Source organism: Thalia democratica, chromosome 8, assembly GCF_965202585.1.
Source record: "Thalia democratica chromosome 8, ktThaDemo2.hap1.1, whole genome shotgun sequence".
NCBI classification, from domain to species: Eukaryota; Metazoa; Chordata; class Thaliacea; order Salpida; family Salpidae; genus Thalia; species Thalia democratica.
The window spans coordinates 34,414,591-34,428,669 of NC_139172.1; the positions used below are offsets into that span (position 1 = coordinate 34,414,591).

General features: G+C 26.4%; 1 protein-coding gene and 1 long non-coding RNA gene across 2 annotated transcripts; both read right to left on the reverse strand.

Moving 5' to 3' along the window:
* Nucleotides 1–3,040: 3,040 nt before the first annotated feature.
* On the reverse strand, nt 3,041–7,935 carry LOC145842602 (uncharacterized). Its single transcript, XR_014370199.1, has 3 exons — nt 7,820–7,935; nt 5,772–5,893; nt 3,041–3,345 (listed from the first exon to the last, which is right to left on the reverse strand). It is a non-coding gene; the product is annotated as an uncharacterized LOC145842602 (long non-coding RNA).
* Nucleotides 7,936–8,813: 878 nt separating this feature from the next.
* On the reverse strand, nt 8,814–9,413 carry LOC145843169 (derlin-1-like). The gene has a single exon (XM_082950630.1). It carries the CDS (start codon nt 9,411–9,413, stop codon nt 8,814–8,816), a length of 600 nt encoding a protein of 199 aa, XP_082806756.1.
* Between the last annotated feature and the right edge of the window lie 4,666 nt (nt 9,414–14,079).

Sequence of the window (14,079 nt, forward strand, 5' to 3'; positions counted from 1 at the left end):
ACAGAACTAGAACTACTATCCGAGACTGTTAATCGATTTTTTCGAGATGTTTATCAAATACCAACGTTGTGTAGTTATTTTTTAAAATTTTTGTGCAAAAAGATGAGTTACAAGTCTTTATAGGAGGTATAACACATTTTTTGTATATTCAAAGGTTCCTTATAAGTTAGAGGTGGGCAACGTACGGCCCGCGGGCCGGATCCGGCCCGCAGAGTGAAAATGGTTGGCCCGCAAGCGAAGTGACATACCCGCGTAGGGTCAATATTACAAAGTTTTTATAAAACTTTGCATCATATTTTTACAAATCAAAACTGTAAGAATTTGACTTCAAAAACATGCTAAAAAATGACTTTGTAAATTATGTATACCATGTTGTCCTAATACTCTGTGTTGTTCTAAGTAGTTGGAATATCATTTTGTCAAATTACCCCAAGCAAAGTGTTTTTTAAGTACGATGTTTTACATACGTACCTGTCAATTACAATGTCAATTATATTTATAGACATTGTTTTAACATCTGACATGTCTCAATATACATCTTAAGTTGTCAGACTTGAAAGAAAGATTTGTGAACTTTAATGATTTAAAAATTTGATCCACGAAATCAGTATAATTAGATTCCGGCCGGATCCGAAGTTTATTTTTTAATTAGAATCCGACCGAATCCGGATGTCGACTTAAAATTAGTATCCAGTCGGATTCGAATCTTAAAAGTCATTATTCGACTGGATCCGGTAAATAAGTAGTTCAAAATGCTCCGGCCCGCAAAAGACTAAATATTTCCGGATCCGGCCCGTTGATTGAAAAACGTTGCCCACCCCTATCATAAGTCAACTGTAGAAAAAGAAACATTAGATAAGTTTCAATCAAAGTATTTCAATTTGTTATTATCGAGTTTTTCAAAAGTATATATCTCCTACAAAACTTTAAAAAATAAGTTGGCTACAAACCTAATAATTTTTCAACTACTGCCATTTAAGCAAGTAGCTCATTATGTTAAATGATTTTCAAATTCGACTTGATACGGCAGGACGTGTTTAAAATATGAATGTTTAATAACAAAAATTTTGTTCATTACTTTTTTTAAGTTGTAAATAAGTAATATTTTTAAAACTTAAAGTACGTACTAAGTTGATTTTACCAAAAGATATACAAAAAAAAAATCTTAGACCAATGCAGTAAAATCAAAATAGAGCCTTTATAGTTAATGATTTTTAAGTAACCATATTATAAATTTTACTATTAAACAAAAATGCTTACACGTTATAGAACATTAAGCGTATAAACAGTATATTAGACACATCATGGTTGCAGCTAAGAGGCTACTTTGAAACCTTAAAAATGTACAATAAAAAAGCAACCAAATTATATATTAAAAATGAATGCAAGTTAACTTTAAACCAAAGGTAAAAAATGTTTGTTGCTTTGAAGAGTATTATAGAAACAGGATCCAATAAAAAGTTTGTAAGCGGTCGTTATTTTTTTTTTACTTTTAAAAACGTCCTAAATATTGTATTGGTTGGGACAGACAAAAAAAAGTGTATTTAAAAAGTCTGCTTAGTGAAATGCGCTTGTCTGATTTCAATTTATAAAGCTACTGCAATTAAGTAAAAGCAGATCTAAGAACGATTACATTTTTAAACATACAACTTGCCTTGATTGAAAGTTCAAAATTATTTATAAAGTTTTAATACGAACATAAAAACTTCATGTACTTTATACAGTGTTTAAAACGTTTACTTATTTTTCCAAAGAAATAACAGGTTAGCTGTTTCGGTTATCCAGAAAATTTTTTTGTTATAAGCTTTATCAGAAAACCATTATTTTTTGTCTGAATATAATTAAATATCTGTTTTAAAATAAATTTGCAGAAATAATGACTACCAACTAACTGAAAAAGTTAGTTTTTGATATTTTAAATTAGTAGCTTTATATGTAATCTTTATTTAAAATAATTTTAGTATTTTTCATACTAATTTAGTACTATAAAAAAACTCGAATCTAGAAGGAAAAAATATGAAGGCATAAAAACTCATTATTTAAGCCATTTTTTAAACCCTGAAAATAAAACAAAACTTCAGGTTACCTTATGCCTAAAAAATTTAGTTTAAAGATTCTTTTTTTTTTCCAAATTTTTTTATATTTAACTAATTTAATTTGTCTTCGGGGGTTTAAAAAATACTAGTTAAGGAATATGTAAAGTTAAGATCAAGCGAAAACAATACTAAAATGTACTTACACTATGTAAAACGCATTTTTCTAGTTTTTTATTTATTTTTGTATAGATAAATTAACTTTTAAATAAAATTTTATTCCTGAAAAATAAACTACTTTATAATTCAAAAACTTACAGATTAAAACATTATAAAAAAATAATTTTAAAACCAGAAAGTTATGATAACAATTACTTAGAATAAGTTAAATATATCCAAAATATACAAACGTGTTCAAGAAATTAAACAAAACGTTTTTAAATTTTACAAGCCTATTTTATTTCAACATTTTCATTTTGTTGTTTAGCAGAAAGGAATAAACAACAATAGAGTTTGATTAAGCATGGCCTACCTATTATCAATAAATTTAAAAAAAATAATTTAACTTAACTAAATATTAATTGCATAATTAAAATAAAACTATGAGTGTTCACAGAAGTTGTTTTAGTGGGTAGAGAATATTTATATTATTTTTTAGAACATATTTTCAAAAATGTTAATATACTCTTATCTTATTTTGAGTTACTTTTTTATAGTCTTTAATAAATTCAAATGAAATATAAACTACAAAAAAAAACGACTATGAGAAAAGCTTTTGTTATAAATAAACTAAATAACCTAGTGTTCTAAATAGCCTAGTAATCTTTTGAAGATCTACTGTGCGTAGCTTTTCAAAAGGTAGGAATCAATAGTATAAAACTTGGTACAAAATTTTTACTTACGTTTTACGAAAAGCTATTAAAAATTATATTTAGATTTAAATATGAAACTAAAGTAGCGATGCTTGAAAGCAATATTTAAAATAGTCTCAAATAAAGCCGTTGGGAAACATTTATAAACAACTAAAGAAAAAGTACCAAAATATATGCAATAGCTACTAACGATAAACAGAAAACTCAACTTAAAAAAATAACATATGTCAGCAGCTAACAATCACAGTAGAACAATAGTTTTTGTTTTTACTATAAATTATTAAAAAATGTTCAGTAACTTGAAAGAGAATTAAACCAAAATTTAAAAGTGTTTTCATTGCATTCAAAGCTCTTAAACAACAAGGTAAACTTGAATTAAACAATTTGTACTACCAACTTTGTAAAGGATGGTTATTCGAATTTCCTTTGTAACCGTTAACCTGTTTAAAAATTAGAAAGTTATTAATATATAATTCTATTCAATCATTTTAAACTACAAGTTGTATTTAAAAATTAACTGGTTTACACCTAGCAAAATAACAACAGCAATACGATGTTTCAATTAATTAGAAATAATAAAATAAAACAATTTCAGATAAGAACCTAGTGGTTAATGATTGTTTTAAGTTGAAAAAAAACACATTTGAAATAGACAAAGGGTTGAAATTATATATTTAATGAACTTTACAGTTAAAACAAAGCATTTTATAATATAACTGTTGCCTTGCGTGCTGTAAAAACATGTTGTTTTAAATATTTAGTGTTGTTTGCATAATTATTTAAATACGGTCTCTAAAAATATTAAGTATCAAACTTTTAAACAATTAAACAACTTCTGCTTAAATAACTAAAGACATCTCAAATTTAAATCTTACTAACTTCAACCTTAAAAGCTTGCCGCCCAGCCTCTTTTGAAAAACAAGCCCAATGTAAAATAACTTATAAGCCTGTATTTTTTTTTAATTACAATTTTACTTCCATAAATTCAGGAACTTTCTTCAAACTGTCTTTAACTTTACACAAGGTTTTTTAATTTAATTGTCATATGTAAAACTATTTTCAGCTCAAAAATCGGAGGTTGCGTTTTTAAATCCCATACAGTTTACATTGAGCTAGTTTTCCAGAAGGCAAGCTTAAGAGAAGTAAGCCAAAACAACCTATTTTTTTGTGTGTGCTGTAAACAAAATTTGAAATACCGAGGGTACCACGAAAAGTAGTCAAAAGAACCAAAAACAACATACCCCCAGCAATTACTAAAATTTTTAAAAATTGTGCACAGCAGAGTTTCCAGAATTCAATTAGATTAAGAGCCACACAAGTTACAAACAAATAAATATTTACTATAGCAACATTAGTATTCTGGCAACTCTGGTGCATAGCATACGGTTGATTTTTTTTTTGTCTCAATTAATAAACATGTGTATTTATCTTATAACAAAAAATAGTGTAATTTAAATTGTCTCTATTGGTAAACAAGATGATAGAATTACGCTGAAATATTTTGAAATAAGAGTTTATACAACTATTTTTGTTGATTGTGAAATATTGCTTAATTCACTCTGTAAAAACATTATTTAAATAATTATAAACTTGCTAATATACAAACAACATTGTTAAAGTGTAGTTTACTATTTTGTTGATTATTTGACAAGGTTTGACTAATTTCTCACCGAAATAAAAGTTGATAAGTTTTAGCTTATTTTTATGTTTATAAATAAAATAGTAAATTAGAACATTTATTATTATTTGGAAAAAGAGTTTTTTAAATCTAGAAGAGAACCAGAAATATATATAATAAAAAAAAAACTAATCTCTGTAGATAAAATAAAAAATGATGTCATCAATCAAGCAGTTAAAAGATTATTTGTATTTTGTTATGGAGGGAGTATACTTAAAATGGATAAAAATCTAAACAATTTTTTATGAAAGTCATTTTACTTGTAGGAAATAATCCTAAAATTAATATTTTCACCTTGGGATTATTTCCTGCAAGTAAGATGACTATCATAAAAGATTTATTAATACCTCAAAGCCAATACCAAACTTTAAAATGTTAAGATTAATTGCTACTCAGTACTTAATTCAAACACACACAAAAATAACACACAACTTAAGCTTAGTTTAACTCTTAAAATGTGAAGCAAAAGTTTTGCTCCTTTTTTAACCACCGTTTGTTTTGTAGTATTTAAAAAATACTTCAGTCTGATTTTTTAATTTTATACTTATTATGTAGTTTAAAAAAAGATAACTCTAATATAAATAGTATTAAGTTCAATTTCTTTGAAAACTTTGCATGTGTAGTTTTAGCTTAATTTTTTCTATACATGCTAAAAGTGATAATCAAATTCTAAGTAAGTTATAAACGAATAAGAGCTCTTTTTAATTTTGTTTTGTTTAAGACTGGCATGTTTTTAATAGCAATGACTGTTAAAAGCAGTTAATAAAGCATGTTTAAATTTACTTTTGAAACCATATATATACAAAGTAAAACAAACAGGGTTGCCACTCTTTGAGACAAATTGAGTCTTGAGTGACCACAAACTGTATTAAATCATCCTAAGTTTTTTCAAATCCTTTTTAAAAATTGAATCAATAAAAATCAAGATTTTTAAACAATTGTTATAAAACAACAAAACATTGAAATTAAATCTCAATCTAAAAGAAACTTGGCCTTACATTATCAGACATTTTAAACTATCCTGAATTTTTAATTTAAAAAAATTCTGCGTCAGCCTAAGATGAAAATATAAAATCAAAATACTTAAAGTTATCCTGAGTGTGTGGCAACCTTGCACCAGAACCATATTTGCGATTTGTTTATTTTTTCAACTTAAGATACGCATTAAACTTAAAAACAACTACTCACCTGAACAGGCTCCACTTTTTAAATACGTTTTCAAAACAGCAGAGGTGTGCTGTGATCAACAATTAATCAGTTGCAGCTCCTTTCTTTTTCAAGAGTTCTGCATTGAATTGGAATTTCATTACCTATCAAAAATATTTATTTGCAGAACAAGGTATACAATTTTAAAACTTGAACTAAATTTTTATGTAATTAACACGATTGAGGGATACAGCAGATTGGTTTACATCAGGGTTTCCCAAAGTGAGTCAAGTGGCCCACTTGGGGGCCATGACAGACATTCAGGGGTCCACGAGCAGTAAAGGAGCCACAGGGAGCCATGAGGTCATAATTAGAAACTTACACTAGATATTCTCGAGCTGCAGATGAAGATTATAAGACAAAAAAAAAGGTAGTTTATGAGTAATCTTATTTAAGGGGGCCAGGGCTTTTTTAATTTCTTAAAATGGGGGCCATTTGCAACAAAAGTTTGGGAAAACCTTGTTTACACAAAGTAAACAGAGTTGATCTTTACTTGTATACAACCATTGAGATGCTTTGTAACAGGTTTTTTAATATAAAGTTAACAGTAGTGTGACCTTATAGTTTCTTTATTACAACGTTTTTTTAGACTTGAAAATAAAAAATACCTTGGTGGGTGTCGAAAATTCATCGAGGGTTACTTTTGCTTGGGTTGAAACTTTTTTTTAATAAAAAATTTATTATTACTGTTACTTTTAATCATTGGTTGGTAACTTTTTTTTACCCTTGTGCAAAATAGACCCGTCTCTTAAAAATTTTTTTAACCTAATACTTCTTACCAAATAATTTGAAACTTTTTACTATTCATAAAGTATTTATTTTAAAAATATATTAAAAAAATGATTTTAAAATTATATCAAAAAATGATGTCTTTTAAAGACATCTTGAAAAACATAAACCTTGAAAAACATAAATTTACAAAAATACTTAAAAAATTAAAAGTAAAAAGTTTCACAAAAATATCAGAAGTTAAAAATTCTTATAGAAGAACCATTATATAAATAAAAGTATAATTGTTGTAACCTATGAAGAATACCAATGTCGTTTTTTTTTTTTCATTAAAAAAATAGTTTATTTAAACGAAAAAAATAGTAAAAAGCTTAATTAAGAAATTGTTATTCCCAATTTTTGCTTTTTATAGACTACTAAAATATGAAAAGTTTATGATAAAACTAATGGGAAAACATATTTTTAGCTAAATATCCTTTATACTTATTTTTCGCTCTTTTACATTACAACAAACATTACAGTCTAATACCTAAAATTCTTGGTAGTTTACTTTTAAGCCTTTGTTTTAGATTTTCTAAACCTATATCATATAACTTAATATTAATAATCACCATCGATTAATAAGCAACTTAATAATAATCACATTAAAAAATACATTGCAAAATAAGAAAAAAAAAACTTTCTAATAAATATTCAAAGTTTTTTTTTTCATTCATACTAACTTTTAAAATTAAACAGGACACAAATTTTATCATAGAGTTAAAATATGCAAAACTACTTGAATGCAAATATATTACGAAGTTATATTATAATTTTTAAAGAACTAGAATATAAATTATTCTTTTATAACACCACACAGTAACAAAATTATTGCAAATAATATTAAATTACACCAAAAATTAAAAAAAGATACATACTTGGATCATGTATGTTAATATTTCGAATGTATTTAGCAAAAAAATTAATTACATCAACCATATGCAGAAACATTACAATTGTTTTAAAGGGCAAATTATTTGATATGATCACTGCTTGGAAATTTATATCAAAAATTAAGTATGAAAAAATAAAGAAGATACTTTAAATTTTTTTTTTAAACAAATGCTGACACTTTATATGTCTTAAATGTATCATAGGAACATGGCACAAACATTTTTGTTTTCAAATGAATGTATTACTATGCTGAGAAGCACAATTTTAGTATTTATGCTACATAAACAGTTTACATGATAAAGTTTATTAGTGTATCATTTAATTTAAAATAATTAAAGTTAATTTTTTTAGAACTTATTGGCTCTAACCTTTTGTTTAAACATATGTTTTTAACTGTTAGTGCGGATTGAAATTTATTTTTTCTAGTTGACGAATCTTCAAATGTTTAGCAGAGTTGTCATATTTCTAATTTAACTGTTATAACTACTGAATAAAATAATTATTAATTAACTTTTTAATTAATTAGTTTTGTGAAATTTAATTTATTAAATAGAAAGCACTTACATTTTATATTGTATGAAATGAATGCATTGTAAATAAAAAATTAAAAGAAAAAGTAAAAAAATAGAACAATATTGCAACTATGGAACAGGGACAGATAAACTAAAAGACTAATTTCGAGTAAAAATGCATAATAGTAAAACTTGAGGACGGAAACAAAAGTATAATGAAGGTTTTTCTTTGACTTTTACAGATGTAAAATTTGCATAAGAATGTAAACTGCACTGTATATTATACAAAACTAAAATTTATACAGTCAAAAAAAATAATTTACAATGAAAGAAGTACAAAACCTAGCAAGAAGAAGCATAAGGGTGTTACAATAAAAAAAGCATAAAATTTTTTTAACACTTTAGCTAATTCTTCTTGATTAATTACTTAGCAAATTTCTTTAGACTTCAGAAGTATGTTTTTATTAAGAATTTATAAAGAAATATTTATTCTTAGTTTATATCACAAGTTAGAATGTGGTTTAGTTCAAAAATTCACAAGTTAAAAATTCTAACAGTTTTTTTTAATGAAGGATTTCTGATACAAAATAACCTTAAGGTCACTTGTTGACCAAATCAACTCGAGATTAAAAGTTAATATACAAACTAATAATCAGACCTAATAAAACTCATAAGCTAATTTTAATTTCAATAAATTTTAAAATATAAATGTACATAATAAACTAGTCATTCTTGGAAACATTAAGATATCAGTTTCAACATGAACAAGAGATTAAAGCATTTTTACAACTTGTTTAACCAACTACTTCAAATTTGTCCCAATTCCCAGCAAAAACCTTATTAATTTCCCTTAATCTTGGGGAAGCACGCCAAGGGACTTTTTGTTCAGCTTGTAGTACAGATGTGACACGCAAATTCCTATCAAACCTCCCGCAAACTTCAACTCCAATATCACCTGCACGGCCAGCATCAACCACGGGAAACTCCTTGCCGCGCACCTGTAACCCAGCCAGAACTCGTAGAACTGATCCTTGTTCAGGAGGCACCACAAGTTCAAGGGCAGGAACATTGACGCGTCAAAAGCCCATTTTTGGAACATTAAAAGTGTCATTGGGACTGACAAGGCAAAACTGAAGAGGAGAAAAAGCGCGTAGGACCCGCGCCTTTCCCTGAACACTGTTAACTCAAGCTCGCAAGAGTAAAAGAAGTTGAAGTAGAGCACGGTGAGGTAGTGCACCAAAGTTCTGAATCTCACGGGGTAGTAGAACGCACATGTGAAAACCCTCCACAGCTCATTTCCGCTGAAGAGCAGTTTGTAGTCGAGGAACATGCTGTCTTCTGGTACTACTCCAAACTTTCCCACCAAAGGGAATATTATGAGCATGGTGAACCAGGCCTTGGATATTTTTGGGGAATATCTGTAATAAGCCTTCAGGTCAGCGCCAGACATTTTAGTTAGATTTTAATCTATACCTGAGAAATAATTTCATTTGTAAGCTTATAATAGTTTTTTTCTAAATAAACAATATGTAAATTATTTTATTTTTAATTTAGTTAAAAACATTTTTTTAAATTAGTGTGGTCAAAATAAATAGTTTTAGTACAATAGTTGTAACAGGGTTGCCAATCTTTGAGTCAAAAAACTGTCTTAAGTGACCTATCGTTAGTCCACTGAGTTTTTCAAAAAAAAAAATTTAAACATTTCAGAATAAAAACAAAAATTTAACAAAACTTGATATAAAATAATAAATATTGCAACTAAGTCTCATTAAAAATCTAAAAAACTGTCCTGAGACTTCTAATAAATCTTATAATTATCCTATTTTATAAATTAATAAAAAAATCCTGAGTTATCCTGAGTGTGTTGCAGCCCTGCTATTATATTCAGTTTTACTAAAATGCTAATCACTTATACATTGCTAAAAATCGTCAGTCATTTTGGTTCAAACTAAACATTGCAATTGGTTCTGAAAATTAGCTCAAGATATTATTAAGATACTATAGCCTGTATAAGTATATTTCTAAAGTTGGAACATAAATCTTGTTAGAAACATTAAAACTAAAATGAGCCAAAAGGCAAAAACTTATAAAACATACTATTAATCAAGGTTTTTGCCTAAGGTTTTTAGTAAATTTTATCCAGGTTTTCTGAATTTCTTCTAAATTTTTTGTCCATTTCTAGTATAAGACTAAATTTGAGTTTAAAAACTGTCATAAAAAGTATAACAACATTGAAAATATACTGTTAAGCTACTTACAATGTATTTTTTAATGAAAATAATTTTGAATGTTACAATTTTTTTTTAAATATTTTTTGTATCTAATTGAAATTTTGTGACTTTAAACAGGGTTAAAAGATAAAAACTTTTGAAAAAACTCTTGCAGGTTTTCTGAATTTCTTCGGGTTTTTGAAAGTACACACTTTTGAATCTATTTTTAGTGTCAAGTTTAGTTAAAGGTTAAAAACTGTGTTGAGTACTATTAGAACATTGAAAAGATACTGTAAAGCTACTTAAAATGTGTTTTTATAACAAAAAAATTTGATGATGAAGTATTTTTTTTGTATGATAGATTTTTCCTTTTAATTTATAATTTTTCTACTTAATTGTAAAAGTTGTTTAAAAATCTAGGTTTTTCCAGATATTTTAATAATTTTTGTTAAACATTTTTCAGGTTTTTTATTCAAAATTTCTCAAATTCCAGGTTTTTTGGCCTAATTTGTAAAATTATAAATTTTTCCAGGATTCAAGGCTTTAAGGCAACTCTGATTTAAAGGTAAAAGATTGGTTTAATAGTATAAAACTATTAAAAAAGACTGTAAAATCACTTTAAATTTTTTTTATAATGAATAAATATCTGAATACACTTAACATATAAGTGGACCAAATATTTATTTTTTAACTAGCTTAATTTCAATATTTTACATATAAAATTTATTCAATTCTATAGTTTTAATAATATAGATTCTATTTGAATAAAATTTGTTTACAACAACTGAGGATCTCCTATATACATAGGAGTGAAACATTGTTTTGTTAGTAATAAACTGTTAAGATAAGTATAGATATAAAATTTATCCAATATTTTGGAAAGTTTTACAATGATTTTTATTCAAAAATCATAGTTTTTTCTTTATTTTTTTTGGATATCTTTCAAAAAGTTTTTGCTGGTAAAATAGTCACCCTGTTTAAAGTACCTGATCTAAACAGTATAAAAACTTAGAAAAACAAAACAAATCTTAGAAAGCTTTGATTAAGGATGGGCATCTTATCAAGATATATTTGTGTTTGAAAACCATAAGTTTTGTTTTGCAAACAAAGTATAAAAGTGTATAAAAATGAAAGTTTGTATACTCTCTAATGATGACCTCAATGGGTGCATGTTTCACTTTTGATGCGATCCGTTGAGTAATTATGATGTCACAGCAAATTGCATTTTTCAAATCTATATCTTTTCAAAGTATCTAAACTTACAAATTTCCCAAACAAACTTTTTGTTTAAATTCAGCAGTTCTATTATTTAATATGAAGTGATTAGCTGAGGTTAAATCAGACAATGAAAAGGTCTAAAACTTTTTTGCTTATTTATAAAACTATAATAAACTGGTTTTGGAATAAAAACATAGTAGTATTTTAAGTTGGACAAAACATACTTTATCTTATATGGGTAGGAGTCAAATATGCACAAAGGTTCACTTTTAACCCAAGACATATTTGCACAAGTTTTTTTTTTCTTTAACTATCACTGTTAATCTTAACCCTTAGTCAACTAGAGTTAATGATAACTTAATAATTAATACTAATAGAAAATTTATTTGGTGTTACAATTTTTAGTAACCTCAATTGGTCTGATCATATTCAAGCAGTAAAAACTAAGTAACTGAAGACAATATGTATTTTATACAAAACAAGGTACTTTTTATATCAAAATTCCTTGTATTATTGCATCTTTAATTCACTTCTGATGAGTCATGTAAGATATGGTTTTTTGTGTTGGGCTTAGGGGAGTAAAACTAAAATTACTGAGATTGATAAACTTTAAGAAAATAGAGCATTAAGGTGCATTCATTTTAAAGGTTGGAATGAAAGTGTCAACAATATAAAACTAGAAAAGAAAATATTAGATGTTGAAAGTATGTTAAAGTATGAGTTAGGAGGTTTTATGCACTAATTTAAAAGGGATACTTTGCTAGTTAACTCAAAGCCTTACTTTACAAGAGTAAATAAAATTCACAATCATTCAACGAGATTTTTAGAAACAAATTATTATATCCCTAGAGTAAATAGTCTTTATGGTTCAAAAACATTATCCTATTTTTGATGTATTGTATTGGAGGAAATTACAAGAAACCTAAAAAATCAGAGCTGCCATAGAGGTTTTCAATCTGGACTAGAAATAGTTTTACTTAAAACCAATCAGATAGAAGTCAAACTTAGTTTTTTCAATATTTTTTTAAAACTAAGATAAATTTTTGTATTGGTATATTTGCAATCTATTTTTGGACGGATTGATGGTGGTTTGACTGGTTGTGGGCAGAGATGGCTTAGCTTTGTTTTTTTTTTAAGTTGGCATTTAGCTTAATTGTTTTGTCTCCATTGACAAACTGTCTAAAAATAGGTTTGTTGAGTTTTTATTTTATTTAACTTGATTATTATTTCTATTAATGAGTTAGATGAATAGAGTTTTTCATTTTTTACAGAGGTATAATATTATATTTTACTATCTTTAATAATTTGAAGTTTATTTACTTGTTAGATTATTAATATTGTTATCAAAAAACAGCTGATAAGTCCACTATACAAGTAATATTAGTTTTCAAGTATGTACAGTATTATTTGATAGCATTTTTATTTTAATGTGATTTTTTTGACTAATATTTCTTTTTTTCTCTTGATCTATGATTAAGTTTACTCTATAAATTGGAGTTTTACTTTTTAACTTGTTTTTATGTTAAGTTTGTTAGATATCTATTAAGTTTTCTTCAACATCTATTTGTACATTGAAAAGTATGATTTCTTCTTACATAGATATTTACATTGCTTTAAGTTTTTACAACAATTATAGTTATGAGAACTGGCAATCATAATTGAGATACAACATATATTAGAAGTACTAAATATTTTCTTTAAACAAATTTAAGCACATATAAAGAAAATTTACAGATTTTCTCAAAGTATAGTATGATTTACAGTTTTTGTTTTATACTCATGTTTATTCTTATTTATATATTTAAAGATGAGATATATGTTTTTCTGTTTCACAGCATTTTTACCACTTCTTCCTTTTTATGTTATTATGGAACTTCATATTGCATTTTTTGACATTTTTTGAGGTTGTTCTTGTAAAGAGAGCAACAATAAAAACGTGAATGCACATGATCATAAAAATTAATCCAAGGGGAGGAGATAGTGTGGTTCCCATGGTAGACTATGGTTTTCATAGTCAATATTGGCAGAAATGGGTATAAAAATGAGTGCAGACCAGTTTTTTTATTTTTGAAAAAATAATTTTGTTTTGGGACAGTTTAGATAATAATACTTGAGAAAAGAAAAAAACAAAAAAAAACAACTAGTTAATAATAATATTGATTTTTCACTGATCTTTTGTTTCTTTATATTGTTGTTTTAGTTAAAACTGATCAAAAAATGTTATAAAATGCATGATGTTGATGACCAAAAGGTTTTTCTACACACCAATCTATTGAACATTGTTGTTAGCGTTCACATTTTTCCGCTCACAACTATGTTCGATGGATTGGCCTGGAGAATTAACTAAGATTTTTAAGTAAAACTTTTTTAGTCCAGATTGAAAAACTCCAAGGTAGCTCTGATTTTTTGGGTTTCTAGTAATTTCCTCCCATACTTTACATCAAAGATAGGATAATGTTTTTGAACCATAAAGACTATATACTCTAGGGATATAATAATTTGTTTCTAGAAATCTTGTTAAATGATTTGGAATTTTATTTAATCTTGGTAAGTAAGGCTTTGAGTTAACTAGCAAACTATCCCTTTTAAATTAGTGCATAAAAACTCCTAACTCATACTTCAACAAATTTTCAACATCTTATATTTTCTTTCCAATTTTATAATGTTACCCTTTCTTTCCAACCTTCT

What these genes read in the sequence shown, in the direction of transcription:
- LOC145843169 (XM_082950630.1), bottom strand. Translation starts at nt 9,413, where the DNA reads ATGTCTGGCGCTGACCTGAAGGCTTATTACAGATATTCCCCAAAAATA.